This window comes from Teleopsis dalmanni, chromosome 2, assembly GCF_002237135.1.
Source record: "Teleopsis dalmanni isolate 2A chromosome 2, ASM223713v2, whole genome shotgun sequence".
Taxonomy (NCBI): domain Eukaryota; kingdom Metazoa; phylum Arthropoda; class Insecta; order Diptera; family Diopsidae; genus Teleopsis; species Teleopsis dalmanni.
The window spans coordinates 115,695,158-115,716,562 of NC_051847.1; the positions used below are offsets into that span (position 1 = coordinate 115,695,158).

The 21,405-nt window shown below is 22.8% G+C and overlaps 1 protein-coding gene across 1 annotated transcript; it reads right to left on the reverse strand.

The window, feature by feature from the left end:
* Window positions 1–7,652: 7,652 nt before the first annotated feature.
* Window positions 7,653–13,253, reverse strand: LOC119678746. Its single transcript, XM_038090763.1, has 2 exons — window positions 12,296–13,253; window positions 7,653–9,503 (listed from the first exon to the last, which is right to left on the reverse strand). The coding sequence occupies exon 2, from the start codon at window positions 8,795–8,797 to the stop codon at window positions 7,823–7,825; it is 975 nt and encodes a 324-aa protein (XP_037946691.1). The 5' UTR covers window positions 8,798–9,503; window positions 12,296–13,253; the 3' UTR covers window positions 7,653–7,822.
* Between the last annotated feature and the right edge of the window lie 8,152 nt (window positions 13,254–21,405).

Below are 21,405 nucleotides of genomic sequence, written 5' to 3' on the forward strand. Positions count from 1 at the left end.
TTTTTCAGGTAAAACAAAAACAAATTACACTACCAGAACTATCTTGTAAACATTTTTTTACGCCAAATTTTTTTAATTGCCAATTATTTACAAATTGTTTATATTAAATTATTTATTATTTTCTCTATTCAAGAAATCATATCCGTTTTTGGATATTAGAAATTCTATACAAATGATGTTTGAACACACAGAACATGAAAATATTCTACAAGCAAATGTTATATATCTTTTAATTGTACTTAATCCAAGTTGTAAGAATTATGAAAATAAAAATCCATCCATACTATCTAAAAAATATGTATATTCGAAAATTAAATCTATTTCTTTAAAGTACGTTTGTATTAAACGAAATTTCTCCAGAAGGCTTCTTGTCAGGAGCTTCTTGTGTCACAATGTCTCTCATTATAGTTTTAATTATAGTTCCTACAACCACCCAGTTACATAACTTCTACTATAATACCTTTTTGCATATTTCTTTCTAACAGACGTTTAATACAGTTACTCAGACAGTTACAGCGACAAAAATATTATCATAATAAACGAAATTTGATGAGCATGAAACATATAGAAAAGGTGGAGGTACTGCTGCCCAGGGCATAATATAGTGAACCACAATACAATATTGTTTGTAATGATTATTATTATTGGATGAATAAGAGAATTAAGTTATCTTGCTCCATATAGGTATATAGTCTATAGAAGGTACTCATCAATATAGTGCTTTTAAAACCTATAAACAACTATAGAGTATAAACATTAATCAATATTATCTGTCCATTTATATGTTAATTCAAGTCTATAAACTATCAATGCTTAATATAGTGCTTTAAAAACTAAAAACAACTATAGAGTGTAAACAGAACTCATTGGAAATTAGTTGTACGAAAAAAATTAGTAAGCTGTGTTTAGAGTACATACATTTTTAAAAATTACTTAAAGGAACATTTTTTTGTGGTCATGTCTGTACATCCAATTCTTTTTAAAACTATACTAAATTATTCATAAAAGTGCCTTCTGACTTTATTTTATTAATTTTAAACGTGTTTAAGTACATTTAGATCAAAAGATATTGATTGAAGCTTAAATTTGAACCTAGCTTCTAAAATATTTATAGAGTCCGACTCCATTTCAGTAAGAAAAACCTTCATTTAAGTAATATCTTCCTGTTTCCTAACGCAAAAAAATTAAATATCAACCAATAATATTAAGTTAAAAAGATAATACAATCCCAACAAAACATAGTAGAGTTTAAAATGCAAACAGAATCATCTTCAACATTTTAACTTATTTCCCAATCTAAGATTCTTGAAATATATCCAAATATACCCATATATAGTATATGTTTGGCATATACTATATATGGGCATATACTCTGTTTGGCAAGTTCTCATAATCGGACACAAGAGTATATGGCCCAATGTTATTAAACGATGGGTCTGACCGAATCCAGTATGATGATATAACAGAGGGACACAATATAACAAAAATATATTATGTATCAGCGTTTGATATATTTAAAACATGTACAAAGTATGCACACCAAACACTTATAACGACACCGATTTGTGATCATGGTAGAGACATGTGAACTGGAAGACATTAATAAATAAGATGTGCAGATTTGGATAGCCGTTACATCAGATCGAAAAAAATGGATATAATCATGATTTATATGTAAAGCGGAATATGGTTCATACTTCTTCAATTCTTCAAATTCAGTAAGACTAAATATGTTACTTACATAGACTTCGTGATGTTTCTTTCTTTTTTAGAAATTATAGGTTCAATTATATTTTCCAACAATATAGATATTATTAATATATATTGGATATGCTCTTATAACGTTATTTACGAAATAAATTTACAAACAAAGTATTTTACTATGATTTCGTTATATTGGAAAACTTAACCGAATATAAATTTTAGATAAAAAAGTATATAATATATATTAATAAAATAACATTAGATCTTGAACTTTTTCATTAGAGAAAATCAATTACATTCTTATTATTTTAGATATAACTAGATATTATTAAGATAAAACCAGTGCCATTTTAAGTTATGTTATGAAGTTTTTTAACCTATATGTAAAAATATTGGCGTGAAGTGATTCTGATTAACTACCCCTTCAAAATGTTAAAATATTTATCAGTCCCAACTTTTTTAACCTAAATACTTGATATGAACAATTAATCTCAATTTTCGATTTTTTATGTTACCTATCTAATTATAATGTATATGTGTACATAAATAATAGCCCCAATAGCGACCTACTTAACTGTCGCTTAGGAATGACTAGATTAATGTGATAAAATGAATGTAACTTTTTGAAGATTTTTTAATGCAATCATCATAACATAATAATACAAAATACTGTCACCATGTAGTATTGGTATTTCTTTTAAGATTTAATTACATTTTTTATAAATCTTAACCACGATTTTATAATATTTGTATAGAAATATATAGTATAGCCGTCTGCCGGTCTTTCAGCATGTATTCTTTAACTTTCCTAAGAGGGAGGGGGAGGGTATCTGTAGGTGTAGATAAAATACGATCAATTTTATAAATCACATAAACAATATAAAAAGATTTCAGCCAATTTGGATTACAACTAAAATTTTTCCATTATCAATTTACAAAATAAATAAATAAAACGAAATATTTGTTTTTGCGGTCAATTGCATAAAAACTTTTGTAAAATTACAATTTTAACAAAAGCCTTACACAATCTTTTTTATTTGGATCATCAGTTTTCTATTTTTGGGGATAGTTTCATAATTTTGTTTATAAGACAATTTTACTGTTTTTTGTTTTTATGAATTTAGTTTTTTAACATAAAAAAAAAATAAAATCAACTGATATTAATGTATATGAGTGTTTTGTTTACTGATATTGTATAAAAGGTTTTAGTTTAAATTTTTAATTTTACAATTTTTTTGTTTTTTTTTATTATATTTTAAAATAATACAATAAAAAAGATTTTTTTATCAACATTTTTCTAATTTTTTCGGGTAAACATTAAATCGTTTTCAATAATACATTCGCTTTCATGGAATTCATGGTACATTACAAATAAAAATAATAAAATAATAAAATAAAGCTACAAAAAACAAAATGAAAAAATAAAAAATAGTATATATAATATTTATCTCATTTTTATGAAGATTGTTATATATAAATATTATTTTTATTATCACAACAAAATTGCAATTTTTATTTATTGAAAGGAAATGCTTCAAAAGGCTGTAAAACAAAGCGAAAAAGACCTTCATTTCAATTCAATATAATTAGAAAAAAAAATAAAAAAGTTTCACTAAAATTTTTTTAAAAATTGTATTTAAAAAATAAATAATTAAAATTTTAAATATAAATAAAATTTATTCAAATATTAATATAAAGTAAAAAATAAACGCTTTGAAGTTACTTTTTCGCTTTATTCACAAATTATCGCATTTGGAAGAGTATACTTTTTTTTATTAAAATGCATAAGTCTTATATTACGCATAATATATACAAACACATGGATTCTTTTGAAATTTTTTATACTTTTACAATTTTTTTTTGTTTTGGTTTTTTGGGTTTTAATTTAAATATCTAAAATTTCGAAAAGTTATAATAAAATAAAAGTATATATAAATATTCGAGCATATAAATTGTATATACTCTTAATTCTAGATATATGCTTTTGTACTTCTCTTTGTATATGTGTATGTATATATTTGCATATATAATTTATGCATACACATGGTTTGTGTTTTATGATTTTTAATTTTTTTTTAATTTTAAACAATTATTTGAATTTTTGTTTTTGATATATAATAAAGTCTTTGTTAAAGCTTTCTTTAATAGAATATTTCTTACAAAATTTTTAATATAAAATTTTACATTAAGAACTAATTAAAAATGTTTACAAGTTAACATACAAAAATTGCAGTTTTTTTAAATTTATAAATAAGATTTTTTGGTAGAAATAAAACTCTATATTCAATTGAAAAACAAAATTCAAACTATTCTTTTAAAATATGTTTAATAGAGATATGCCAATGTTAACACAGGCTAGAACAAAATTATTAAATTGATGTTATTAAAAGCGTATTTGTTGTCTTAAAATAGTTAAAATTTATGAAAATTAATTAACGATTGTTAACAATCGTCTTTTTGTGTAGGCTCTGAGCTTAGTAGTCTGTCTCTAAGGAAAGACAATGCCATGGATCATGTTTTTTTTAAAAGATTATAGATCTTTAATTTAAACTGTTTTAGAAATCTGAAATCTTAAAAATATTTTTATCTATTAAAAATAGAAATGAAGTAAACAAATTCAACTTTGATGATAAAATATAAGTTGATTGCTTTAATATACACTTAGTGTATATTTTAGCACACAAGTTTATTCATTTGTTTTGAGAACTCTTCGTTAATTATAAAATTTACTCTATTAAAATCTATTGGAAATTAGTTTTATTTAAGTCTCACTATAGTAAATAATTTATATTACTTATAAGACAACAAATAGGTATTTAATATTTTTAAATTTTTGTCGTTTTCCAATGTGAAATGTTTAGTTAAAAAAAAAATTGAAATAAAATAAAATAATTATTATCTAAAAAATGCAAAATTCAAGCTTTTATTTGTTTTGGTTTCTTCGTTTTTCAATAATAAAATAATAATAATAATAATTATAATAAAAAAAAAAAGAGCACTGCTCGTTATTTTTTATATACTTTTAAGGATTTGTTTTGATTGCATACTTAATATCACGTATTCATTTTCAAAACAATGAAGTTTCGAAAAAGAAATTATTTAAAAGAAAAGTAGTTAAGACAACTTTAAAGTATATATAATATATATACTTTATATATAGCTAAAAGTTTAATATATAAAAAGTCACAATTTTTATTTGCTAACAAATAGGTGCGTAGTATTTAGTTGGTTTAGTTAATAGGATTTCGATCTTTCATTTCTTTCTTTTTGGCTTCAACAATAACTCTTCATATTATCATATTTTTAAAATTAAACCAAAAACATTCTATATCATTTTATAAAACATATTTTGTAACAACAAATTTATGTTTGTTGTTGTTGTTTATATACTGAATTCACAATTTTTAATTAGCAACAGTAGTACGAAATTTTTATCTTAGTGCTGCTACAAGTCTTTCTTTTTGTGTGTAATAAATAAAATAGTTTTAATATATACATATATATTTATTAAAATTTAATTAAATAATTAAAATTTGTTTCTTCGTTTTTTGTTTTTGTTTTTGATTTTTTTCTTTTGTGTTTAAATAAAATATTTGATTGAATTGATTTTTACTTTCAACAATAAATTATTATCATTTATGGCTTAAAACAATATCAATAAAAAATTAAAATAAAAACAAGGTACTGGGTTCAAGTGTATATAGATTCTACATTTGAAAAAATATTTTTGCACAAAATAGAAGTAAAATTCATATTATGAATTATGTATATATTATATTTTTTAAGTAATTAAATTATACAAAAATATTAATTTATTACAATAATTTACAATGAACATAGCACAAATAAAATATATGCGAATTAAATAAAATACTTCTTTAGTGTATTTAAATCTTTTAGTTTGCTCTGTTTTATATTAATTATAATTTGGACAATTTTATATGTAATATAAATTAATTTTTACAATTTTTTATTTTATTCAACACTGTTTAAAACAATTATTGAACAAAACTTAAAAGCATTTTTTTCACATAATGTTTTTATTAGTAATATAAATATTATTCTGTTTGAAACTATTAAAATATTTTACAATATTCTTAGTTATAATTAATTTTTAGATACAAACTTTTTATTTTTTAATTAATTGGCAAGTCTTTTTGTTCAAAAAAATTAAAAAATAAATACATACATTATTGTTTTTTCACTAAAACAATTTTACATAAGATTTTAAAGCATTTAAATAAAAGTAACTTTTTACCTAAACTTTATTACACATTGTGAGCAAATAAAATATAAAAAACTTTACAATTTCGAATATTATTATGTTAAAATATTAAAATGACCAAAGCGAAGATAAAAGTGAAACTTAAGAAGATGTGAGTTTGGTATATAGTAGGAAGGAAGTTAGATGCAATATCTGGTACAATTTTTTTTCCAAGATTATTAATAATTACGATACTAATTGTATCTAATAAAGTATCTTTTCAAATTTACAGTAAATAAATACTGTGCCAATTAGTTACATATACATATATTTTATATATATATATATATAATTTTATATGACTTAAGTTGCAAAGTTTTCCAGAGTATTTAAATTGTAATTCCTGTTTCTTTTTTTTTGCACATATAATTTGCGACGTCAACAAACATTGTTTGTACATTTTCTAAATATTTAAATGTTTGCATACACTCCTTCCCGCCTTTTTTCCATTTCAAATAATTGTAATTAAATGTGTTTGTGTTTGTATAATTGACAAATAATATATGTATTTTACTCCTCAGAATTTAAGTAAAAAAAATTGAATTTATTGCTGTTGGTGTTTTCTATTTGTACTGTACTGTTGCTGTCTTTATTTGCTTCTTGCACCCCGTTTTTAACTATAAATATTATGCGTTAGTATTACTAATTTTTGCAGTCTCAACAACAACAACAACGACGTCCGCTTAAAACTCTCTTGGTCTCTCTCTTTCGCCTCTTTCGTTTCAAATTGCTTACAGGCGTCGCGCGCGGTAATCCTTGTTGTTTTATATTTAATTTTATAAAATATATAACATTTTAAAGTTTAATTTTATTATATATATATATATGTTTTAATTTTTGGTGGGCTTTTATTGTTTATAAATATATTTATTATACAAATTTAAATTAATATTATTTTATTAAATTAATTTCAAATCAACACGCATGAAAAATAAAGTTAAATAAATGTTTTCTCTTTTTATTTTATGTTTTTATGTATGCACATATACATTATTATTATTATATTTCAGTTTTATATTATTTATTTATATATATATATATTATATATATATATATATATATATATATATATATATAATATCACTTTGTTATTTGATAATTATAAAAAAATTTTGAATTTTTCAGTTGCTCGTATTTGTTGTTGTCAGTTTAGCAAGTCTATGGCATATTTGAAGGTTTGGTTTATTATTGTAGGCGTGTTTATTGTGAGCATTTTTCGTATTAAGTAATTTTTGAAGTTTTTGCTTTTATATTTATATTATTTTTACATTTAAAGTTGTTATATTTTTTTCCTATAATTAATTTATTTTTTAAAACTTATTATTTTGTTTTGTGGTTGTTTTATCAAAAAAAAAATCCATGAATTTTGCATTTTTTGGCATTTTAACATTGTTTCTTACTTCGTGGATTTTATGAATATTTGTTTTTATTATTTTTATTATTGTTCTTGTTTTCAATTATTTAAAAAAAATTTATTTTATATTTATTTAAGATATACTTGAGATCACAAGCATTGTTTGTTTTGTTTTTGTTTTTGAATTTGTTTTTGTTGCTTCCATTTTGATTTCTCGGTTGGTTGTTGTTAGCAGCAAGCAACACAATTCCGTTGATTATTTCGTTTTTTGTTTGAGTTTTACCTTTTTTTTTAAATAATTTTTATATTAATTTTTCCTTTTTTGCTTATTATCATTATTCTTTTGTATTTTTTATTTCAATTTATAAATTTCATGTTCGAAGTTAAAAAAAAAAATTATTGTTTGATGTTGTTGTTGTATTAGTGTTGCAAATGTATGTGACGTGACGTGACGTGACGTGACAGATATGACATGATGTATGTATCGATCGACATGGCGGTTACGAATGCACATTGAGCAACAATTTCAAATTGTGCGTATCGAAGTCGTCGAGTAGATTCCTTTTTGAGGTTTTCACCACATGGCCACCGTATGTATGCGCATCTACTGCATGCATAGTTGGTTTACGTGCATTGGTCACACTATGTAGGCCAGGACCAGCGCAGCTGTTGACCTTCTCTCCGATTTTTGCCTCGATCAGCGTCCAGTGCTGCGGTGGCTTTGGTAGCGCAGTTGGTGATGGCGCATCAAAACATTTGCTGCCAGCGAAATGCGTTAAAGCGGTGGGTATGAGTGGATGGGTGGGTGAGATCTTACCTCCGCTTGCAGCACTAGTTAGCGGATTTTGGTTAGTGGTTGTTAATTTAGCACGGTATTTACGTCCAGAACCGCCACCACTGCTGCATATTATACTAGCACCGCTACCTAAAATCACAGCGGGCGATTGACGTCGTGTCTGAGAGCTTGGTGACTTAGACACGTCACGTGGGTGTTTTTGAGCGCTACCGCTAATAAGAATACCGCCACTAGATTGCCGTTGTTGATAGTTATACTTATTATTATAACTACCAGCACCTGCACTAAACAATTGTTGTGGAGATTGGCGTTGTGGTGGATGTTGACCATTGTTGCGTATACGGCAACGTGTTGCATAAAAACCACCGCCACTACCATTACCATTGGAACCGAGAGATGATGTATTAGAACTGCTACTACAGTTTGATGAAACGGATGCGCCCGAAGACATAAAGCCTGGGGGTGATGTACTTAGGACGTGATGACTATGATTTGTACTGCTGGCAATACTGTTGGAATGTGCACATATTGGTGGTGGTGTTGTTGGAGATAAGGTGCGATTCTTATAATCGCCACCACCGCTGCCGCCATTCGAAACATTTTTCGTACGTGCTGTAGTTGTTGCTATTGTAGCGGGTGTCATTATATGATTACCAACGCTTTTGTGCGAGTAAGTCATAGTAAAAGTTTAATATTACAGCTGAAACAATATACTATACTGCTCTTCACTTCTACACTTCCGCTTTTATCTTCACTTTGCTCGTTCTTATTTCTGCGTATTTATACTTATTTGTTATATTTTAAATTTAAATTATACCTTAGTTTTTAAATATCACACAATAAAATCAACGTTTTGTTTAAAATTAATTTTGGGGATTGTTTACTCTCTATTCTTTCTTCTTTCTGTTGCTAATTCGATTCTCCTTCAATTCGACAGAATGACAGAAAAATATGGCGGCTACGTCTAATTTGTTTGGATTTACACCTTCTTTTTTAGCACGCACACACTTCTCTCTCCCTTACACCTGAACTTTTTCCTTTACTTTGCTTTGCTTTTCTTTACAGCACTCCTTTCCTTCTTCTTGTTGTTGTTCTTTTTGTATTAAATAAAAATATTTACTACTCTTCTCTCTCCTGATATAGACTTTCTTATTTACAATTATATATAATTATATTTTGTTTATATTATGTATTACAATATACATATATATAACTTTTTAATTAAATACAATTTAATTTTTATATTGTTAATCAGTCTGTTGATTTATCTTTTCTTAAAAGCTGTTCAGCTAATTTTTTATTCGCTTACTTATTTTATTCTCCGCTGGTTCTTTTCTTCTCTTGTGATTCCTCTTGTGATTTTTGGTGTATTTACAATTATGGTCCTGTTACACATCAAACCAAAGTGTAGTTGAGAACATAAAAGAAAAAAAACGAAACAAAATAAATATTTAGTAAATTTAGTAAGTAAAATTGCAGTTAATATATAAGTAATTATCGTTTAATATTATCTACTTAATTGCTCCTTTTTAAAAAAATAGCTTTAATTTTAAATCTTCTATATATAACTGTAATACATATACATACAAACCTATTTTTGATAATAATTCAAGAGTTGTGTTTCAGTTTTTTTGTTATTTAAATAAATTGTACATATGTACATATATATTATATTTTATATTATATTATATTATATTATATTATATTATATTATATATATTATACTATATTTTATATTATATTTTTACTATATTATAATATTAATATTATATTATATTCAATATATATTATTATATATAATATAATTATTATTATAATATTATATATTATATTATATATTATTATAATATTATATATTATATTATATATTATTATAATATTATATATTATATTATTATTTTATAATATTATATATTATATTATATATTATTATAATTTATATATATATTATATATTATTATAATATATATATTATATTATAATATTATAATATTATATATATATTATATATACATATATTATATATTATTATATATTATTATAATATTATATATTATTTATATTATTATAATATTATATATTATATTATATATTATATAATATTGTATATATATATATACTATATTTTTAATAATTAATATTATATTTATTTTTTATTATTTAAATAAATTATATATATTATATTATATTATATTATATTATATTATATTATATTATATTATATTATATTATATTATATTATACTATATTTTATATTATATTTTGAACTACATTATCAGTATAAAAAATTTTTTTATATTTGAACAGTATTATTATTATCATTATAATATAATATATTATAATAACAACATTTAAACATGAAAATATTAATATTTAAGGCATGTTCGTATTATTTTGAAAATTAAAGATTTCTAGAGCTTAAATACTATCCCGTCGCATGCGTATTTTTCAATTTTATGAGCTCTTCTTAAATGATGTAATGTGCGTAAGTTATTTAATTTAATTAATTTGTGTTAAGAATTTTTTATATAATACTTTCCATTTAAAAAATATACAAAAGACAACATTTATATGTGACATTTACTATTCATTATAATATGAATAGTATAACTTATTAAGTCACCATTTGCAGACATTAAAAAGTTATAATTTCGTAGCGAATTAATAACAGTAATGTTACAAATCAATTATTTAAAATTTCTCAAAATTTAAAATTTTTAATAATTTTATTTACAAGAGATAGTTTACTATTTCTAATACTGAAATTCCAATATAATTTCGAATCGTATATAGAAATAGTTTACTATTTTTATTTTTAGTTTGTTAAAAAAGCTCGTGCAGAAAACATCATTATGAATGTTTTTTGCTTGCTTCTGTTTCTAAAAACAGTTGCCCTCAAACTCAAATGTATACATTAAACTAATTCTAGCTAACAGAATGTTACTTTAAAAAAATGCCTTTTAAAATATATCTAACAAAAATGTATGAAACAATAATTTTATTGTAAAAAGTACGTATGAAGGATATTAAAATTTTAATAATGCTAAACGTTTGATATGTACGATTTTTTTTTAACTTCTTTACATCTAACATCTACAATGTCTGATTTAATTATTAAATATATAGTAATTAAAACAGATATAATGTTGAGGAATTTTTTAATATCTATTAATAGTTACTAGCTTTTTGTTTAGATACCTTTTTACAGAAGTTTTAAATAATGCTTACAAAGATTTAAAATTATAAAATCAATAAAATATGATGCAAATGTCAACTGATTTGTGTCCTAATAATAGTCTATTCACACAGCAAAAGTTGAACATAATCACGGGATCAGTATTTAATCAGCATTTAGATAACGTTTATGCTGATTGTAATTGCTAATGCGATAGAGTCTATAAATAATGGATAAAAACAAAAGAAGTTTGAATATGTAAACACAATAGCAATAATAAATATGGCTGTAGGAACAGATGTCTTCCTATTTTGAAAGAACATAAACAAGAAAAAAGGAAAATAAGATTTTAAACTTGTTAACTAAAAATTTTAAAATAAGATTTTAAACTTGTTAACTAAAAAATTTTAAATAAAATAAATTCCTGATCAACAGCAACAATTTATAATATAAACAGTAGTTTAGTTTAATTATTATTAACAGAACAATTTTAGAATTAACCATTTTTGAAAAACAAACAAAAAAAAAAGAATATTAAAACTTAACTTTTTTGAGTGTCTCTATTAGTTAATCTTTGCTAAAATTGAAACACCTCAGTTGACAAACTTCAGTCAAGCTTTTCACATTTAAATATACAAATTTTTATGTGATTTAAAAACTAAAGTATATTTGAAAAAGTAATTTGGAAAATTTGTACATACATATTGCAAGCAAAGAATATTTGTTATAAAAAGTAAAATCGAAAATGAGGTAAACATATTTTTACCATTTTCGTTTAAAAGTTCAAAAGTACTTATTTTTAAAATTTTTTCTTAAAATACTGAAAAAATTCAGTGTTCATTATTTTAATTTTTCAAAGTTTTATTCAAATAATATTTTAGGCAAATCTGAAAATGCTGCGTTGCCAAGTTTCGTACATAGTTTGTTAAAAGCCAACACTGTATGTTTGCTTTTTGTGTTAAATAAAAACACATATCTACATATAATTTTAACAATACTTACTTTTTAATTTTTAAGCCCTGCAACTGCTTCACAGTATTGTTGTTGTTTTTATGTCACAATTCTCCTTTCGTACATCCAGCAATTGTAATAATTCCCAGAGTAGGAAACTGTTTTATTTTTATTGTTTTGTGAAGTAGATGATGATGTTTTTAAAGTGTTTTGCTTTTTTTATTGCTTTTTTGTGTTAACGAGAAAATATTCACCGTCGACATATGTAGATGGGAATTTTTTCGTATATTTACACAAATTACAATCAGGCACCAACACACACGCAAACTATGAAGAAGTTGACGAGGAGCGATAATTTTATTTTTTTTTATAATGGGGAAATTTTTTCTGTTTTTTGTTAATTGTTTAATTATATTTTAATATAAATCACAAGGCTGCACTCTTTCGTCTCTCTTTTTCTGAACTGAACTACTTTAATCCCACAAGTTTTGTAAAATTTCTTATAGCACAAAAAATTTCAATATTTGTTTTTTAGGATGTTGAAAATATTTTGAAATATTTTAAGCGACGTCACTAATTTTTTTTCTTTATATAGTTTCTTTTTTATTCACTTTAAACTGATTTTTCTATTATGGACGCCTTGTTGAACTCGTTTGCTATTGCTATTGTTGATTTTGTACTAAAACGTTGAAAATTTTTATTGAAAATTATTTCAACGTTTTATTGCTCTTTTGCTTTTGTGGTATTATAGCTTCACTCGTTGTACTTTTTTTACACTTAATTAAATTAAAACACTTTATTGATAATATAATTACTTTATCACTAAAATTATAATTAATTAATAATAATTATAACAGATAAATTACGATTAAATTTTCTTTCAATTAATTTGACGCAGAAATATTCACAATCAATAAATTTTCTATTTCTTATGCCTTCAGCTTTCTTCTTCTCTTGTGTGTTATTAATGCTGCGCGTCTAAACGCTTTCTTCGAACCTCTTACCATGACTAAAATTCCCAGTTCCGAAACTAGCGCATTTAAATGAATTTTACACACAAAAAATGCTACTCGTTGTGTTTTAATTCAAATTTTGTGTAATAATATACCACTATTTTTGAAATAGCTGAACGTTGAATATGAGTTCTAGTTCACATAAAACGCAGGTAGACTTAATTTTAAGGGATGTTGAGATAAAAACTTATACATATCGTTTTTACAATTAATCGCATTATGCTTAATGATTTCAAGGAAATACAATTTCAAACATTTATACTCGTTTGTACCTACATTATTTGGAAAATCCAAATTGTAAGGCCTTTAAAAATTGTTGGGCTAATATTTTATGGTTATTTCTGTACAACGGAAATTATCGAAATTCTTAATAATAGAAGTGATAACAGTTCCTATAATTATAATCAATTTTACTAATTACTTCAAGCATATTATTATCAAGAAATTAATACGAATACACAGATTTAATTTTAAAATGTACATACTTTTCTCTGCAAAATGAATATTTGATAAAATGTGCTTTTGTGTAACCATGCACATTTTAATTTACATAAAATCCCATTTCTGCTTAAAATTTTAAGTCATTTGCGAGGGATATTTTCTTGTTGTGCCTTCTTAATGAATTTCCCAGTTTTAGGCAGCATACATACATTATTACACGGTACTGCCAACAATAATTAAAATGATTAGAAATACAAAATATAAAAGTTTTTGTAACAAATTGACTAGATACACATTCTATATAAGAAAATTATGTATTTCTTATTATTGAGTAAATTTATTATTAATATATATGCATAGCTAATGATTTTTAGGTATATAATTTATTTTTAAATAAAAGGAAAGAATGAGAGTTAATTATCTGATATTAATAATAGCGGATGCGTTCCCGTACGCTAAAATTAATACCAATTTTTACTTCACTTTTTCACTTTTGTGCAAATGAAAAAAAACAGTAAGGTTAAAGAAGAGAAGAAATAAAGTGAATGTGGGGTAAAAAAAATTATTTTTTATTGACAATATTTTTGTCAGTAAAAAAGACTAGAAGTTTTCAAACAAATAAAAAAGCAACATTTGAAAAATTTTTAAAAAAATGAATATTAAGGATGCTATTTGTAAGCTTACTTGCTGACGAGTAAACGAATTTTTTTTGACGAATAATAAAATAATTTGCATTTTCGTGCATTTCCCAGTAATTGAAGGTATTTTATATCTTTCCGCAACATTCCATCTGTGAAAAATCGTTCATACTAACGACAGTCGGTTATACCGTCAATCCCTATTGGCCGATTGTATTGTCGTATATATAGGACATATATAACAATTTCCTCTATCATTAGACACTGTATCCTTTTTCATTTCCACAATTCAAAGAGCAATAAGTGAACAATTTGCATATTGAAAATAATTATCTCACATTTATTGATTAGGTTAAAAAATACTTTTTATTCAGAATATATAACTTAACGTGATAAACTTTTTTATTTTCATACATTAATTGAATTTTAAAGCATAAACCACAACAATTAAAGTTTAAAGTTAAATTATTTTATTAATTTTTTTTTATTTTTTGTATACATGAAATATAATTTAAACACAGCAAAAACTAAAACATTTATTAAATTCTTCACTCTTATTAATTGTAGTGAAATATAGAAATATATATGCTATATATGTGTGATTGGTAGATTATATGTGAAAAAGAGAGAGAATTTCAATATTTACTATAAAAGAGCTTATTTATCCGAATCTAAATTTTATTCTTTTTTTTCCAAAGAGTTTTACTTTCTTTTATGCAGTTAAAATGCTAGTTTTAGATTTTATTGAAAATATTGCTATTATGTTTATTAAATTCATTATTTGTTAATTTTAATAATTTAGCCAATTTTTAATTTTTTTATTTTTTTGCTTGATTAGTCAGATAAAAACAAAAAGCTAATTTCACAATATCTTTATTTTAATATTATAATTTTGGTATAAAATAATTTTTAATTTATTTATATTATTTTTTAACAAACTCTTACACCAAAAACAACTTTTTTTGCTAATATAATGCAGAAAAAATTATAATAGTAATTATTTTTAGTTATACATATATGACGGCTACATAAAGTTTTCTAAATAATAATAGATATAAACGCTAGATATAAAAAAATTTGAATTATTAAAAGTTAATGTAGGCAAATATAAAGTGTTTTACTTTCATGCATAAAATATGTAATTAATTATTTAATATATTATTCTTAAATTGGGTTTCATAATATTATATATGTATGTATACATATATGTATATATATATGTATACATTAACTTTTTTTACGTTTTTTTTTTTTGCTTTAATTGCGTTAGTTTGTGTTAATTTTTTAATATAATATAACATACATCACAGCAAAATTTTATATATATATATATTTTTATTTTTGTTTATTTTTAAAATACAAACTATTTGGTACAATTTAACTAAAAATTCTGTAATTCTGTAGTTCTGTAGAAATTATTAGTGCAGAGTTTAAAATTGAAGTTACATTTATTAATGTTTATTTATAAGTATTAAACTGATTTTAAAGATATTAAAATAATTTTTTCATTTAAATATTTGCGAATTAAAATTTTAGTAGAATTAAAATATAGTAGAAAACTATATAAATAATTAAATATAATAAATATGTATTATGTTTATTAATTAGAAAATATTAATAAAAGATTTTATAGTTGCCAGAATTAAAAGTGTGTATCTTGATTTTTAATTAATTCAAAATAATTCATTTTAGAAGAAAATTGATAACAAATTGAAAATGATTTAAAAAAGTGAATATTAAAATATTTTTAAATCAATACAGACAATACAATCAGTTCTACTAATATATATTAAATTCGTTTTTAAATGATAAAATTTAAATTTTTTTTATAAATAACATTGTATGTAACATGTATATATAAAGATGTTAAATATAAACATAATAATAATAAAATGATATCGACGTTAGACCTTGTATTCCTCGTCGTGCTTACGTTAGAATATAATGCGTGACATCAAATAAAAAAACCAGGTAAAATACTTAGTATTTGGTAAAGTATCTTGCCATATGTATGTCTAATGAACATATAGAAAACGAAAACACTTCGTGAAAAAATGACCCTTAAACCTTCATATTTTTTATGAACAAACGTCACGCATGATGATATCTTTATATGATAAAGTGCTTTTTGATAGGTAAGAGAAATTCTACGAATCTTAGTGTTTAATCTTATGAATAGTAGTAAGCATGTCTAATTTGTTCGCACTTATTTGGCGGTCACATCTTCAAAAAAAAAATAAAATAAAATAAATAAAAAAAAATAAATAAAAAATATAAAATACAAAAAAATTGGGAAGGGGAGTCGTTATGATAGCTACCTAAAATTATCCTTATAGTCCATTCGAGTCCCTCCTAGGATCATTTTGTTTGTAATACATTTTTGTAGCATACAACAAATTCTGTTGCATGAAATTTTTAAAAGACAGGTAGTATTGTTGTATGTAATTATTTGAAGACTTTTAAATAGTATAATTTTTGTAGCATGCAATAAAATTCCTTCGTAATGGTATATTTTACACAAGATCTATTTTTATTTTAGATTATAATTTGATCTGCTCTATTTGTCTGCTATGCACTTTTAATTCAAAACTTCTTTTATCTAAAATAAATCTTATCGTATGCTATAAAAGGTTGGTGTGTGTGTAGTAATATTATTGCATATAAATGCTTTGACGTTTAAATGCTTTACATTTTTAAAATGTGAATTAGTAAATCTATTTTAAATTTTAATCAATTAAAAAATAAAACAAAATAAAAATTTCCGTGGTCATATAAAGCAAGATTTTGTAACAAATAGTTTGTATTATAAAGTTAATTTTTATATGTTTTTTCTACTCTATATAAATTTAGTTATTATTAGTGCACGTACAAAAGGTTTTATGTTATATTTATATATATATATAATTTTTGTTTCAATTAAAAAAAAACAATACAATAATTTTTGTTTAATTTTTTTTAAATCTTTTTTCGTACTAATATATTTTTAAAAATCTAGAAAAAGCACAACACGTTTACAAATGGTCTTTTGGAAATACCATTCAATAGGTTAATTAATTTAGTTATTATTATTTTAATATTTTTTTTTATATATATATTTATATTTTTGTTTTGTTTTAATTATTTAAATAAATTATTCAATTTATATGTAAGTGTTTACATTTTTTCATAATTACTTATTTTCATGTGAGAGCATTGATATTGCTGTTTATTGAATTATATATAAAAAGATAATTAATTAAAAAATAAATATTTTATATATTAACAATTTTGGTTTTTAAGTAATTAATTGGTGGCATATTCATCGACTTATCGTGTTTGTAATATATAATATTGAAATAAATAAATAGGAAAATCCTGAAGTATTTAAAAAGTATATGTTAAGAGCAAAGCACTGGGTATATAGAGACAAAATATAAGTTTCATTAACTTTAATCTTCAAACTTTGATAAATATGAAATTTAAATTAAAACTAAAATAATATTATAATAAATATTGAATAAAAATAAAAATAAATGCATCAGATAAACACTGATGGTGGTATACACATACAATCCCCTCTTACATATATAAGAGTGAATTCGTAGCATATAAAAGAAGGATTTAATTCCAAAATTATGAAAAAAAATTAATAAATATGATTGAAAATAAATAATAGGTTAAATAATAATTAACTCAGATTAGTGCTAGAAATAACATTAGCTCTAAAATGTTAGCGACGACTTGCTACTATGTAGTGCAAATAAATATATTGACAATTTGCGATCTTGCTGGATTTGCTAGATTGCAGTTCAACGCAAATGTGAAAACTCTTCTCGAATTATCAAATCTTGATTCGATACATTTTAACGAATCCTTTGTAAAGGAAAAAAAATATTTGTATATTTCCTTTGTGTTATGTGCTGAATCTATTGAATCTTCCTTTTCTTGAATGTGCAAACTTATTTCTATTAACTTTTATTAAAAATTCTGAAGTTCGTATCATTTACTTTCAATATTATTTTCAAAGGTCTTATAGATATGGCTTATCAAAACTGAACTGGATTATGCACCAAAAATCTTGCAAGAGTGATGATTTAGCTTCCGGACATATACATAGTTTTTGTACTGAGACACAGCAAAGTAGATGAAAATTAAATTAATTATGCTTAGTCCATTGTCCTTGATCATTTTTGCTCTACTGATGATGGATACTGAATAGTATCTCCAGTATTCAGTTTAAGCACAATATAATAGTCGCTTTAAAAATTGTTTAAATCACTTTGATATGCTTAGTAACGACTTTAATATGTTAATATGTCATGACTTTAATATGTCATAGAATTTAAATAGCCACAGAATCGAGTGTGTATATCAATTTAAACCGGGCTGTACTTGATTTAATATACGTGGGGATAAAGATATAACACAAATATCTATTGCGTTTTGGTTTTTAGTTGGTTGGTACTTGTAGTTATTTATGTAGCTCCTCACTTCAAGCTGGGCTAAACGTCAATGCAGCAAAAACACTTCGTATTATTATTTTAATAGATAACATATATCACGACAACAGATTTCGACTGCTTAGGTTGCAGTTATTTTTATTTATCTTACACACATAGCAACAAATCATTGCTAGAAATCTATAGGTTGGTTAAAGTCTATCATTTCGGTTTTATTTTTTGCTTTTTTTTTCGGCTTTTTTAATTAATTGAATAATTATTTCTTTTTCATAAAATGCACATTAATAAGGTGAATAATTCTAAAAATACTATTTTTTGCTTTATATAAACTATAAGTAATCTATAATTATATGTTTAAATATATAATAATTTAAATATTATAAATTTTTTTTTTGGTTGTTTTATTTGTTTTTATTATTTTATAGTTTTTATTTAATTTTATATATTCTTATTTTAACTAGAAAAATGTTAAAGTTTAAATTTCTGTTTCTCTTAAAATTGCAAATATTTTGGAGGGCAGGAATCAATTTCATTCAATTGTTTTTGTTTTATACACATTTATTTTTATTTATACGTCTATATATATATATATAATTTTTAATTTGTGAATTTTAAATGTATATGTATGTATATATAAACTATAATATTATTGTATTGTTTTTTGTTCTCGTTTTTATTGTTTTTTTTTTGTTTATTTTAATATTAATTGATATATATATTTGGTATTTATTTCTATTATACAACTATTAAAGTTAAGACATTTAAAGTACCTTTTCTTGTTAAGTGTTTTAATTATTGTTGATTAATTCTGGCACAATAAGCTAAAAAGGAAAATCAGAAGTCACATGAGGTTTTTTGTGTTTACATATTTTTTGTTAATGTTTTTTAATACATTTTTGACATTAATTATTAATAATTTTTACATACATACAAATAAGTTGCTAACACAAGAGCTTTTTTAAAGGCAAAAATTTTAAATTGTTTTCTTTTATAGAATATTTGAATTTTATATCTTGTTTGCTTATTCATTTATGTATATATCAGTATCATATATTTTAACTCATGAATTGTCATATATATATTTCTATATATTAAGGTTTATGTTATATATATTTTTTTTGGTACTATTTCTGTTTGCAAGTTTTCATTTGAGTTTAAAAAAATGTACAAATTAAAACCTTTTTCAAGTTAACTATTTGTTGTCATTAAATATAAATTTTAAATTGCTTATATAGAGTTAAATATATGTATAATCTTAGAGCTTGGCAATTTTTAATTATAATTATTTATTTATTTTGTTTTTAACTGAGAAATAATGTTCCGCTTTTTTTTTTGGAAGTAATATATAGTATATGTAAAAAGCTTTTCAATGGTGACCTTCTAATTTAATATTTATATATGGTATATATATATGTATGTATGTATTAATTTGTATACATAAATAGACACGCACAAAAAACACACACATAAGAAATGTAAATATATATTTTTAATCTATATGTATGTTTTTATTTAAATTTTATCGTATTTCATACTAATTACTAAAATTTATAGTAATAATTTATATTCTTTCAGTTAAAAATAATTTTTATTAATTTTATAGTATCTATGATTTTCGTCGTCTAGTCGTTTATAAAGATTGCTTTTAGGTTTACATATTTGTTGGTTTTAGATTTTGAATTGATTTTGGTTTGCTTTGTTATAGTTTGAGAATTGAAGAAACTAAAGTGCTTATTATTATTATGGGTGTTCGTAGAGCTCCCATATACATCAACAATTCAATACAAAGAAAAAAAAATAAATAAAAAATAAAATGCTACACATTTAGAGATATTGTTTATAATTTTTAAAATTTTTGTTTTACAATTTATGATTTCTTTTTAATATTTATCATCGAAGAAGTAAAAATAAATCCCCCTTCTCAACTTACTTAAATCAATGAGAATTATTTTATTCTGTTTCCCACTATAATAATTATTATTAGCTATTAATTAAAGACAAAGTAAATATGTATATTTAAATGTTAACAAAATGTTTCATTTCGATTTACGAACTTTTCTGTTAAAATCTTGTAGTTTATAGGTGCTTTATAAAATATGAACGGGAAAAATATAACAATATTGAATATTGCAGAATAAAAGTAGTAATGAAATCAAAATAATTTGAGCAATTTATATTACTATTTAGTAATTTAGTATAATAAAAAAATGAGAAGTAAACTTCTTAAATTTTTTCTTAATTTATTTAATGGCAAAATGGCAAAGAAATACATTGTCACTTTTTTGACCTTTCTGATATTACTTCTCTCTCCAGCCAAACTTACTTCTCCAATTATAATTATTATATGTATATATCAGAAAAATTGATATTTGAAGTTGGATTAGTAATTGGATTAATAATTATACTGCCAGTTAATTAAGTTTAGATTAATTGCTACAAGTAAAGCTCATCTTAAGCTACGTATAATAATAAGTTTAATCATAGAAAATCAAATGAAACATAACGAATGGAATGTCTTGGATAAAACAAAAGAAAACCTATATACCTATATAGTAGAAAAAAACTAATCTTTAAAGAAAATGTCCTGGTAATAATAATTCTCAAAATTAGTACATACATATCACTGTGCT